We start from the raw sequence: 14,272 nt of genomic DNA on the forward strand, positions 1-14,272 counted from the left end.
AAGCGCAGCGCGTCTTTGCAAATAATACAAATAAAGATGCAGATAATGTATTTTGCATCTTTAAAATGCAAATACATTATTCTCCATGAGTGTACACACACCGGCGGTGCCATTCAGCGTCTGTCCGCAGCGCCTACGGCTCAGGACCTTGTTCAAAATCCTGCCGCGACACAGAGCGCCATTTACATTGTTTTATATTAAATGTACATTTATTTGTCTCAAATCATAATTAATGTACTGACTTCACCCTGTGCTGCAATATGCATTCAGTTTTACATTCATTTACAGAAATCAGCTGCTTGAATGAAAATAGTTGATGTTTTCGGATTTTCAGGTGATATTCTCATTAACGGACGATCTGAGGTGAAATTGGGCTGTGTAAACTAGGATTTTTTTTTAATGATTTTCTGAATGTAAAGCCAAAACAGCGTATTTATGAATTTTGGAGGGCTCTTATTTTGTAATACAACATCAGAATGTCCTGAAACTGTGCAGGTGACTCGGTGAGAAGGTGTACTCTGTGTAAACTAGGATTTTTTTAAATATGATTTTCTTAATGTATAGACACAACAGTATATTATTATTTTAGTATGGATGGATGGATGGATGGATAGATATAAAATTATAGTGGTAATTATAAATAGATAGATAATTATAGAAATAGATAGATAGATAGATAGATAGAAATAGATAATTATAGAGATAGATAGATAGTTATAAATAGATAATTATAGAGATAGATAGATAGATAATTATAAATAGATAGATAATTATAGAGATAGATAGATAGGTAGATAGATAATTATAGAGATAGATAGATAGATAGTTATAAATAGATAGATAATTATATAGATAGATAGATAGATAGATAGATAGATAGATAGATAGATAGATAGACAGACAGACAGACAGACAGACAGACAGACAGACAGAAAGAAAGAATAAATTAATGTGAAATAGCCTTCGCCGGAAGATCAATTGTTTTCAATCCAGATGACGGCCTGACGGTCTTACTGTAATAGCTAGTTTGTGCGCGAACAGCGAAATATAGCGGCGGCTAGTTTGACAGTACACTTCGGGGTGGCGGCTGGCTTGACCGCAGTCCAAAAACGGCAGTGCATGTATGTGTGAACTGGAGCCAAAATGGCGGCTTGCATGTAAAACATGAGGTTAGTGTGAAGCCAAATGCGAGATTCATTTATGTGACAGTGTTAAAATGGAATTACTGTTAATGATGATGTGAAAACATGTGAAAACAGTAGCAGGTCAATGTATTGTGATTGAATATAATGTGTTGCAGAACAAGTCAAGTATAGACAAAAGTAATTTTGGAAAAGCCTTTATTGAAAAGTTATTTTCTGTAATGGAATGTGTTGTGTTACAGAGAAACAAGTAATTGTTGTTCTGTAAAGTTACATATGTTAATGTTGTGAATACATTGAGAGCTAAGAAAAACGAGAGAGTTAATTAAACTTTGCCGGAGCTTACAGCCAGTACTCCTGTCTCACAGCGTTTCATTTATCATTCTACAGAGCCGGCAGAAGTGGTTAATTCACCTCACCCATTCAGGCTTCCCAGCCCTGATGCGAGTAACATCCTCATTAATTGTCATTATTAATTGAATTCATTATTAATTATTCATTTTTGAAAAACAAACAAATATCAATGACAAATCACTTTAACCAAAGTCATTGTGAAGTCAGAAACTTCACTCATCCCATCACAGCCGAGTACAAGACATACTATTATTCTTAAAAACCAAAAGAACTCACAATAATATATCGGGTAGTCTACAATGTTACAAACAACAGGCAGAAAAACAAACATGGTAAATCTTCATCATGGTGTAGGACAGGGTTCACCAATCTCGGTCCTGGAGGGCCGCTGTCCTGCAGAGTTTAGCTCCAACCCCAATTAAACACACCTGAACCAGCTAATCAAGGTCTCACTAGGCATACTAGAAACTTTCAAACAGGTGTGTTGGAGCTGGTTGGAGCTAAACTCTGCAGGGACAGCGGCCCTCCAGGACCGAGATTGGTGAACCCTGGTGTAGGATCTCAAGTAAATATATGTATTGTTTAATTGCTCATCAAAAATATTTACTTTACTTATTTTAATGATACAATATTTTCAGACACCATATTAGGAAGGGGTCGAGGGATTTGCAAATATAAACAAACATTTACTGTAACTCTTTCACTCTCACTGAGTGGGTGTTAGGGTATTGTTGACCCTTGATTTCAGTGTTGATTGGTTTCAGGACACAGGTCAGGTGCCTGTTTTTTTCTGTGTGTAGTTTGTGCAGAAGATACACTATATTGCCAAAAGTTTTGGGACGTCTGCCTTTACATGCACGTGAACTTTAATGATCTCCCATTCTTAATATGGAGTTGGCCCACCCTTTGCAGCTTCAACTCTTCTGGGAAGGCTTTCCACAAGGTTTAGGAGTGTGTTTATGGGAATTTTTGACCATTCTTCTAGAAGCGCATTTGTGAGGTCAGGCACTGATGTTGGACGAGAAAGCCTGGCTCGCAGTCTCTGCTCTAATTCATCCCAAAGGTGTTCAAGCGGGATGAGGTCAGGACTCTGTGCAGGCCAGTCATGTTCCTCCACACTAAACTCATCCATGTCTTTATGGACCTTGCTTTGTGCACTGGTGCGCAGTCAGGAACCGGAAGGGGCCATTCCCAAACTGTTCCCACAAAGTTGGGAGCATGAAATTGTCCAAAATATCTTGGTATGCTGAAGCATTAAGAGTTCATTTCACTGGAACTAAGCGGCCAATCCCAACCCCTGAAAAACAACCCCACACCATTATCCCCCCTCCTCCAAACTTTAGACTTGAAACAATGCAGTCAGGCAAGTACCGTTCTCCAGGCAACCGCCAAACCCAGACTCGTCCATCGGTTTGCCATCGGATAAATTACCTAAATTAATAACTTTTTTACAACAAAAATGAACCATCACTGAACTTACTTAAACTGGACTGTGACGCTATTTTCTTCTAAAACTGCTGTATAGCCGAAACAAACATTGTTGCATTATTTTCCTGTTATCACTGTAAAGCTGCTTTGAAACAAACTGTATTGTAAAAAATGCTGTATGTAACAGTAATGGGTGGATGGTCTTTAGCCAGCTGTTCTGAATTAACGAATCCTGACTCCCTAACACCTCTGTCATTCCGGACTCAATTTCAAGTAAACAAGAACTTTTGTGTTACGACCCATCATGGGTAATTCACAGCGGTAGGCGCCGCTAGGTCTGGAACCTCCCGTGGAGCAATGACGTTTATGGCACCCTGAGAGCGAGTCCAGAGACACCCTCTTCCCCCGGGAGGGGGGAGCCACCGCGGCGTGACATTCCACACAAACACACACACACCAACACACGTGCATTTTAGATGTCCATGGACACTTTAGATAAAATTACCTATAAATGTATTAAATGTTCCTCTTTTAGTCTTTAGATGTCTTCACCTGTCATATTGGAATAGCTATAACGTTTATTGTGTGTAAATCAAACTTGATATGCTTGTAATGAAGAACAATCCTGTATCTCTGTATTACTGACTTGCAAGAGTATAGTTTATGGTGTGTTGTAAACTTTTTCAGCAAAACCAGGAGACTTGAGATGGATCTTATAAGCAGAAGAGGTTTATTCTTCCAAGTAGTCTGTAGTTCATCATCATCATCAAGACTAACTCAATGCAGTTGCCTTGCAAATTTATAGACATTTAGGGGGAGGGATTTACATTGAGGTTGAACAAAGCATGCAAATTAGGTATACAGGTTAAGGAACCCGCCCCAGACCACAGCGTGTTACCAGTATCAATTTAATCAGCATACCTATTCAAATGCTGATACTGGCCAGGAACTCTGGTTCCACGGGCCATCCCAGAGCCATTGAGGACAAAAGCTGCGTCTTGGAGCTACTGGCTAGAGCCATCAAAGACTCATTTAAAACACAATAGAGAAAACAGGACTGGCAGGAACTGTTGATACCATTATCCTAACCTAACCTTAAAATGCTAACTTCAATATACTCAACTTTTACTGTTGCAAACTAAATTAAACATTTAATAAAATTGTAATCCAACATTTCCCCCTTTGAGAGTTCTAATAACTCTCACATAATATACAAATTTATACACTTAAAAGTTAATTCTTGTAACTTGTGTAAGTTACAGGCACGTATAACTTATTCTGTGTTGTGTCCTTGATTTACATGAGTGTCATAGTTCTTCTCGAAACCATAACTGTTGACACCTGCGACGCAGGGTGTAAAATGTCATAAAAACTACATGATTACACAGAAAACCATGTAACATAAGAGTGGAAGTCTGGAAAGTCCATGGCGCCTGAATAGCTGTGAAGTCTGTTTCCTGTAGAGTCCATTTCCCACGTAGAGTCGCTCTGATGACTTGTCCCTCATGAGGCTTGTTCGTGGATATCTGAGGTGATGCTTTACACCAGGTTTCCGCTTGCAAAGACATCAACACATACCTGTAACACAAGAAAACAAAGAAACGGCAGACCAGCAGTATTCATGCATAGACTTCATTCTTCCACAAGTCATTTGATCGTATAGTGGTTTTACGTATAACTCTTATCAAAGTAAAACTTCAGGTGACCATATAGTTTTTACATATAACTATATTACAGTAAACATTGTAGGGATGGGACAATTACCGGTTTCACGATAAACCACGATAAAATGTACTGACGGTTAGTAATATCGTTTAAAATTTAATTATCATTAAAACCGTGTTTGATTATCGCGATTTTAGATCCTGTTCAGCCAGCAACAGTCTGATGCAGGCGCGGCGCGCAATGTTTTTTTTTTATTCAAGAAGGAATTGCGGAAGGCAGACCGTGCTCGGGAGATTTTTCAGCCTTTTAAAAGAACCAATTCTGAGGTGTGGTCATATTTTGGCTTTAACAAAAGTCCTGAGGGAAACTTAATCGAGGATGGTCACCCTGTCAGCAGAACATGCACAAGAAAAAGTCGCTGCAATAATAGGGGGAAACTTCAGATCTGCCGAGTCGTCTTGTGTGACCATCACCGACTGTTGTATAGCGAACGCAAGGCAAGTTAACTTTGACCTCAATACCAAAACTACGTCTGGGAAATAATTGGGCATAAAATGTTGTTTTAAGTTGAATTATTTTATATCAATCACTTGAAGTAAACATGAAGCTTCCACAAAGAAAAGTTTGCAGCAAGTGGCTTAGCCAAAGACGAACGAACAAGACTATTAAGAGTGACATTTAAGGGATAATAATTTATATTCATTATACACTTATTACACCGATTTTTACCACATAATTACGGGGACATTGAATTGAGATTAATGTTTTAAATCTTACCTGTTTATAAATCCATTTTGTACAGCGTACAAAACAATCGTTCAGACAAGATGATCACAACAATATTATCAAACTCTGTAAACAATAAATCAACTCTGATTTAATTTTCAATACAATTACAAACGGAGACGCAAGACGGCAAGTTGTAACGTTATTTGAATGAAACGAGAGAGCGCGTCCATTGTGATCATGGTGTAACGTCTGTCAGAGAGTTTGAAGTCTGCCCAGATGAAGAATACATGACAGTGCAAATGAACTGGTAGTTCCACGAGACTTTTATAGATGTTTTCTCTCAGTTAAGCACACTCTTCATACATGTCGAAGAGCGAATGTTAAAAGGGAAAAGAAAACACTCTAAAACACGCGACAAATCAAAGTGGAAGTAAACGCATAAAACAACGGTCAGCAGTAGAGCGCTCATCTTCCTCTTTGCGTGATCAATCTCACTCTCACTGTGCGTGCGCGCTCACATAAAAACAGCATGCATACAATAACGTACGCCATAGAAGAAGTTATCTTAAAGGCACATCCACATTCATGTCATGAACACTACTTAACGTGGCCATTACAATGGATGTGCGCGGTGTTATAATGCGTTGCTATTGACGACCGTCATTACAAGGAAGGAAATGCTTTAAAAAGTGCATAGAGCTGCTTGTTTTATTTGTTGTTTGTTGATTTTCAAATATAAAACTTGTTGAAATGTCTTAAGTGTGAGCATCAACTCTTTTTGAACACTTTCATCTCGTTTTAACAAAACCGTGATAATATTGATAATCGCGATAATTTTGGTCACTATAATCGTGATATTAAATTTTCATACCGTCCCATCCCTAAAACATTGTGATCGTATAGTGTTTTTTCTTTTCCTAATCTTAATTGATTCGACACCTATGGACCAGTGAGGTAAGGATGGACTAAATGGGGAAAGGCCTATGAGGTAGTGTCTTCACCCTGGGTTCACCCCCGAACGCCTGTTGCGTTCAGTTCTTCCCAGGGCACCTCACTTGTCCGTGTGTCCTATCCTGTCCCTGTAGAAGGGGGAAAACAACTGTACAGTGTGTGAGAAAATTGGCACATTTCCATTCTCCAGTGAAACATCAGTCCTAATAGGCATCATAACAGAGGTGTCTGACTGGAATATTCTGTGGTATAACATTTAAGGCTGTGAGTCTTACTTAATATCTCCCAAAGAAAGGCTGAGACAGTCACTTTCCTTTTGTTCTATTAAACAAAAATAAGTCTTTCATCTTTGTTGTGAGTTACTGGGGAAATTAAGCAATCACAGCCTAAATGGTTAACACCGTATCAAGTTGCCCCACGAGTTTAACGAGGAGGGGAGGGGTTGCTTCAGAGTATCAAGCAGGCTAAGCAGAAGCTGAGTAACCTTATTTACTTCTATTTACTTCTTCCACTTCTTAAAGTTCTTTTTGCTTTTCCTACACTCATTCATCCAATGGCCAGGTTTACCACAGTAATTACAGCTGCCCTCTCTCTTAGGACATTTGCGTTTCTGTTTCTCTGAATTGACCTTAAAGGATGCTGCTGCAATTTTTACTCTTGCCTTGACATCAGAGTCTCTTTCCCAAGTAGCTAACCTGTCCAAGTTGTTTTGCAGGGTTCTCGTACACCATGTGATGTTTAAGTAAGGCAACGCCTTTCTGTGTTCTGGCAAAAGACAATGAAACCATGTGCGAACCAAAGGGCCATTATCACCTAACACCTTCTCTGGAGTGTCTGCAATTCCACTGTACGCTGCAGCTGACTGACAGAATCGTTCTGTGTACTCACAAACAGTTTCACCCTTCTTCTGTACACAATTGGTAATTTTCGACCAATCGATTCTGGGTCCTAAGATATGCTTTAGGATTTTCAAAACACCTTCTCTCAAATCGCCTTTACTGGCCTGTTGCAGTTCAGAATTGCTTACAGCACTTTCAAAATCATTGAATTCCGACTCAGTCAAGATCTGTGATATTAGCTGGGTGATTTCAGCTAGAGACATATCATTGAGCCGCATCTTTTTGGACAACTCTCTCCTACACTCAGAAAAATTTCTTTCCACTGATGGCAAACTTTCAGCAATTCTCTCAATATCTTTAGGACTAGGGATGTCAATTTTCACAAATTCTCATAATCAATCGTCATTTAAATTAACGATCAATTAATCGATTAATCGTTAGCCGTAATACTGCGATATGCGTCTACTGCAGTGGCTATGGCCAACAGCATGACAGGGTCTGCAAATGCTGCTCAAAACGCTATGATCCTCACCAAATCAATGAGAATGGTTTTAAATATAAATAAAGGGCTAGTAGGATTGTAAAATGTTTAGATGTGATTGATAATTAAATTAATTATTTAATAATCAAATATAACTACTAATACAACGTGTCACCAACGCCTCGTATGCGCTTAGAATGTGTGACAGTTGTGGACGCGCTCTTCCTGGAACAACTGCACGCGCTGAATGAATCTGCTACCGTTAAACTGGAGCACTTTGCTAGCACATTATTTATCTGAAAGAAACGCATCCTATATGAGATTAATCAGATATATTCAAAATAAACATAATATTACAAATTATATCTGCAGAAAATGACGCAAATTCATGCACAAGTGAACTTGAACTAAGTTACGTGCCATTCATTCAGAACTACTCATGTTGTGGACGCGCTCTTCCTGGAGCAACGCCACACGGCAACTAAACCCAAATAATTCACAATGTTTTATTACAATATTGTTCTCTTTATAATGTTATGTAATATTACAGTCCCAATAGACATTATTAGTCGTGCACTGCCGTTTGAGCTGCGCGCGCTGAAGCTGATGCTTTACTACAGAGTTAAATTCTTAACCAAATGCATCCAATGTGAGCTAAATCAGATATAGATAGACATACACAAAATAAACAGTATTACAACTTACATTTGCACAAAACAAAAGGCTGCGAATGCACACGCAAACTTATAGTCATGATGAAGGTGTAAAATGGTCCCAAACATAACTCCGGCGCGCTCGCTTTACATGTTTCGCGGTTGAGCAGCACGCACGCGCATGAAGACCAGCTTAATCGATGATCGATAAGTTGTATCGATTAAATGTATCGTTGACATCCCTATTTAGGACCTAAAGATGTTTTGACTGCTTGTACCTGCAGTATGGGGGTTGCAAATGGAACTGTGTCAACACCTTTTCCCTGAGGCTTTTGTCTAGCTCCGCACACATTAACTGCATTTACATCTGCATTGACATTGTCCTCTATTCTATCAAAAGACTGTAAATCAGGATAGCTTTCATCTGACTGTTGGTCTTCTAAATCACATTTGGTTGAGGCTTTGTTATGGCTCACCTTTGTCTTAAGACAGGACACGTGAGTCTGCAATTGTTTGTTCTGATCTTTTAACTTAGCAGTACTCTGAGCCTGTTCTTGTGCAATGGATAAGCTAAATTCTCTGTGACAACAGATAATGCCTTTCACATTTTTCTTCCTGATACATGCACCCAACACTTTCTTGCAATCTTCAATTGACCATAGTTTGTCTGCATCAATACCAAATTTATTTGGTAAATTCAATCTGACTTTCTCAGTCACGATTGAGTCCATGCCTTCTCCTAACAAAGACTTAAACTCATTGTCTGTCCATAAAGGGATAGCTAATCCAGTTTTCTCATTTGTGGGGATCAGTCTAGCATTCCTTCTAACCATTTTGTGACTTCCTTTGTTACTTCACAATCACAAAACACTAAAACTTCTCTCTTCAACAGAGGGTACACTTGTAAACTTTCCAAATTACAAACACTTAACACTTAACTTCCCTGCCGACAAGAACAGAGGATCAACAGAAATAACTAGCACGTAAAGCTAATTCTTCTCTGCCTAAAGCAAAGGATACACAATATTAGCTCTTGATGCTAAATCTTACCTAACTTTACAAAGGATAAAACCTTCTCTAGCAAGAGGATGAAACACTTCCCTGGCAAAGCAGAGGATAAACAATATTAACATGTAATGTTAATCTTCCTGCCTGAAAACAGAGGATAAATTTCATCTCTAAAAGACACATTTTTTTTAGAGGATAACTTAGTTAACCAAACCCTGCAGCTGTTTGTTAACTCTTCTCCGACGGCGCAGAGGATAAACAACTTTGTACTGGTTTGCAACGGTTCTTTGAATGGAGTGAAACTCACCAACCCTTGGTTGTAAAGGAAGATTCAGCCTGGAAATCTTTGTTCAGCTGGAAGTAGGGCTGCACGATTAATCGAAAAAAAATCACGATCTCGATTCAAACATAATGCGATCTCATTTCTTAATGATGGCGATTCACTTCCATGTATTTCCCTGCATTCAGATCTCAGCAGAAAAAGCAGCCAATTACAATTCCCTTGTTGTACAGCCTACCGAAGTTAATGAAAAGTGTATGATAATAATAATATTCAAGTTGTACCGGCAAAAGTGCGTGTTCAGTGCTGTTCGCGAGTGTCACGAGTCACCACAGCAATCAACTAACCGCTTACGTTTCTGTGGTAATCTAATAGTTACAGCTCCTGCACTGGATTCAAGCAGCTGCAGCTTGTTTAAGGTGATGGCGAAAACCATTTTTCAGAACAGCAGCGAAAATGTAAAAGTAGGCTATATAAACTTTAATATATCCTTTTATTGAAACGGGTGCTTTGCTGTCCTTTTACTTTCACTTACTCCTTTTACTTTTGCGCAGAGACAATTTTATGTCCTATAAATGTGTCGTATTTTTGATAATCCGCGCAGATTTCAGTTGATGATTCTGTTTAAAGTTATTAATAACAAATCATGGATGAAAGAGAAAGAAAAGAGCAGAATGTGCTTTATATCGAAAATAAATATTAAAAGCGCGATAAGTCGCGAAAGAGAACTGATACTGACAGGATGCTGTGCACGCGCTCCGAGCGCAACACGGACAAGCAGTTTGTCTCCGGTTGCGCGTCTAAACGGCCAAATAAACACAGAAATATTTCAAAACGACAAGTCGAGTATTCCCATAAACACAGTAGATGTAAGTACTATGTACATTCTGTGCCAATTGGAGCAAAAAGCACAGGTTCTATTTAGTTATTTTTATTTAGGCTATTATATGTTAATGTTCTCTTATGTTCAACAACATAAAGCTTTAAAATTATTCACTTTAAGGGGTCTAAAATAAAGAAAAGAGACAATTTTTGTTACTCCTGCACTTTATTATACTGAATGTCCTTTGTTTTTTTGTTGTTTTTTTTTTTTGTTTTTTTGTACTTGAGTGCAATACATTTTGGTTGAAAAAATCGTGTAAGAGAATCGTGATCTCAATTCCCATGGAGAAAAATCGTGATTCACATTTTAGCAAGAATCGTGCAGCCCTAGCTGGAAGTTTCGCTCTGGATTCCAAAAGATGCAGTCTGGAAAGCAGATCTTTGTTTGAGCTTGAAGTTTTCAACCTGGAGGAAGCTGGAAAGATTCAGTCTGGCAATCTTTATTCTTTGTTGAGCTTGAAGTTTCAAGATTCAGATCTTGAAAAGTTCGTTCTTTGTTTCTTGAAGTTTCAAGGTTTCGTCTGGAAAGTTCATTCTTTGTTGAGTTTCAGTTTCTCCATCCGGGTCACAGCACCATCTGTTGTAAACTTTTTCAGCAAAACCAGGAGACTTGAGATGGATCTTATAAGCAGAAGAGGTTTATTCTTCCAAGTAGTCTGTAGTTCATCATCATCATCAAGACTAACTCAATGCAGTTGCCTTGCAAATTTATAGACATTTAGGGGGAGGGATTTACATTGAGGTTGAACAAAGCATGCAAATTAGGTATACAGGTTAAGGAACCCGCCCCAGACCCCAGCGTGTTACCAGTATCAATTTAATCAGCATACCTATTCAAATGCTGATACTGGCCAGGAACTCTGGTTCCACGGGCCATCCCAGAGCCATTGAGGACAAAAGCTGCGTCTTGGAGCTACTGGCTAGAGCCATCAAAGACTCATTTAAAACACAATAGAGAAAACAGGACTGGCAGGAACTGTTGATACCATTATCCTAACCTAACCTTAAAATGCTAACTTCAATATACTCAACTTTTACTGTTGCAAACTAAATTAAACATTTAATAAAATTGTAATCCAACAGGTGTCTTTGTAATCGTAGAAACCCGACCATGTCGAATCTCGATGACAAATTACAAAAGGAGGCCTCATTTCAAAAGTACCATCTTTCTGAGTATAAATGTTCCATTTTGTCATCACCGTAAATCAGGCCGGGGGGGCGGCACTGATCAGACAAAGAAAGCTTTTTCCCGCCTCAGTTTCTCACAAGTGATTGGTTCATTCATGTAAGACAGGTGTGACTTTCCTTGTCCATAAAGACAGGGACAAACTCTTAATCTGGGCACTTCGCCAGAGAGAGGTCTCCTGAATAACTCCTTCGGGAGTTATCTCCGTGTTTCGTTTCTTTTCCTTAAGTCTTTTCTTTGCTTTTCGTATTCGTTTTTGTTCATTTCTACCTGCGGGCGAAATGAACGGAGTCCGAATTCTGGTAACTTCACTTTCGATGGACCTTTGAATTCCCCGCGACTCTGCTCGCCCCCGGAAGAACGAGAGAGGCCGCCCCGCTACGAAGGACCGTCACACGCACTCCTCCAGCAACACATAGAACCAGTTTGCAAGTACCAGCTGTATCTAGCTCTTATTGTTTCGCCCTACTTAGGGTGATATGATTTCTTGTTGGTTTTCTAAGGTTACTCGTCTGTGATTTCTGCCATACAGAGATTTTCTTTCACTTTCATTTGCTCTCTCTCTCTCTCTCTCTCTCTCTCTCTCTCTCTCTCTCTCTCTCTCACCCTCCATCCGTTCTTCGTTGTCTTGTAATGTTTTACCTGCTGTAATCTGTACATATATTTATTCCGTGTGTAATTATGTATTCCTTAGTTTGTTTTTATTGAACCCCGTAATCTTCTTGAACTGAATCTTCTTTATTGCTTACCAACTCGAAGTCCCTGAAAATGTATGATCTAAGCTACGAAGCTTTACAGTAACCTAAATTGTATAAACAAAAGAAAGATTAATTTCCATGGCCAGACATTTTAATCTTCCTTTTTAAGTTTATAAACAGGGTGAGTTTTATTGAGTTTTGATAAAGAAGTCTTACATCCAGTTCGCGGGACGAACAGATACATTGTTTAGATAACTGAAATTAATTCTGGTAAAATTACCCTGACAATTGATCAAATATTCCCTCTTTGGGTAATTTAATCTATGAAGACGATAAGCAAATTGCATTCATAAACTCATGAATATCCCCTTCATTTGAGTTAATTATTCCCCAGAAGTGAATTTTGCTACATGTATAAATAAATAAAAACTTGACTATTTTACTGCATGCTAGACTACTATTTTTAATATTTGTTGCAAATGTATTTTTTAAGGCTTTAGTAGATCTAATTTAGCACATGTTTTTGAACTGCAGTGCCTACATGGTTGAATCATTAATCAGATGATCAATACACATGTTTTGAAGGACCTGCTTTAGCACGAGAGTCCCTTTAAAAGAGACGGTCCAGTTCATCTCATACCGTGGATGATCGCTCGTCATCATGACTCTGAATATTGGCTGCTGTTGGAAAGGGCTCCTTCTGCTCTCTTTCCTCCTGATCTGTGTCAATGGACAAACATCAGGGCCGTAAGTTTTTAACAGTTTTTGCTAAGGTTAAAATGATTAGTATACCATTGGTCATTGTGTAAGAAATGTCTTGATTTCTCCTGTATTTATTTAACTGATCTGTGTTGCACAGTAGAGGTTTACTGTTTAACCTTTATGCCTTATTATATATTTTACCACGTTGAGTGCATTAAGGGACAAAAATGTCCACTCTAAACACTGCCATAAAACTATTATATATTATCATTTTTTTCCACTTTCACTGAGTATAAATATTTTAACCAACATCAGTCCTGAAAATAACTACCAAATATTTTTTTAATTTTCAGAAATGTAACCCCTTAAATGCCATTTGTTTACATGATGCCACTGTTTTTATCGATGGAAAAAACATAAAAATATATTTTTTTAAAACAATTGTGTACTACATACTAGGTGGATTTCTTGGGAGGGAATTATCACAGCCTGGTATATGTCCATGATTAGCAGCAACATTGATTTGTTATGTCAGATTAAAAAAAAAAAATCACACAAGGACCAAAAATGGTCACATATTAAACACTGCCTAAAATATTATATATTATTATTATTTTCCACTTTTACTGAGTTAAATCTTTTAACCAGCATCAGTCCTCATCATAACTACCAAATATTTATTTAATTTCAGGATTTTAACCCTTTAAATTCCAGTTTTGGTGGTGATACCATCAATTTGTATAAGAAGAAAAAACACAAAAATGTAATTATTTTCCATATACTAAATGCAAAGTAAAAACCTTGGCTTTGGATTATCACAGTCTTGAATATGTCAAAGATTAGCAGCAACATTATTTTTGGTGCATTTTTTATTTTTTGTGCTATGTCAGATTTAAAAAAAAAAAATCACACATAGCGTGTTAAGGACAAATTTGATCCTATTTAAACCCATTAAAATATCAATTTTTGAACCTACTGCCATAATAAAATCATAATTTCTATTCAAATACCCTGTCATTACCAAGCCTTGGGGTAAAATATTTACTTTTTACTGTTTTCCACCAGTTGGTTAGCCTGGTTCTACCAGACTCTCGTACATTTCATTTGTACAGAGAGTCTGGCCTCTCTCCATTGAGAAACGTTTACTTCCTTGTAAGCGGGTTCTCTGTTAAAGTTCAAAACTATTGGATCTGCCCAGAGTCACTCAGGATCTGCCATAGCCAATCGCTAACGTGTGGTCGTGACGTATGTCATGCGCCGAAACCGGCCGGAAA

At 38.2% G+C, this 14,272-nt stretch overlaps 1 protein-coding gene across 3 annotated transcripts in view; it reads left to right on the plus strand.

Moving 5' to 3' along the window:
* Positions 1-14,272, plus strand: part of LOC311090801 (alpha-2-macroglobulin-like) — a 76,946-nt gene that overhangs the window by 7,247 nt on the left and 55,427 nt on the right. For 2 of the 3 annotated variants that reach the window (XM_084126337.1, XM_084126339.1), the window contains exon 2: positions 12,882-13,043. In XM_084126337.1, coding sequence (XP_083982463.1) covers positions 12,958-13,043 — 86 coding nt within the window. In that variant the 5' untranslated portion in view covers positions 12,882-12,957. Of the gene's footprint in view, positions 1-1,489; positions 1,531-12,879; positions 13,044-14,272 lie in introns of those variants that run through there. The other variant, XM_084126338.1, reaches the window with a different exon arrangement.

Source organism: Abramis brama (assembly GCF_963993115.1).
Source record: "Abramis brama genome assembly, chromosome: 10".
Classification (NCBI taxonomy): Eukaryota; Metazoa; Chordata; class Actinopteri; order Cypriniformes; family Leuciscidae; genus Abramis; species Abramis brama.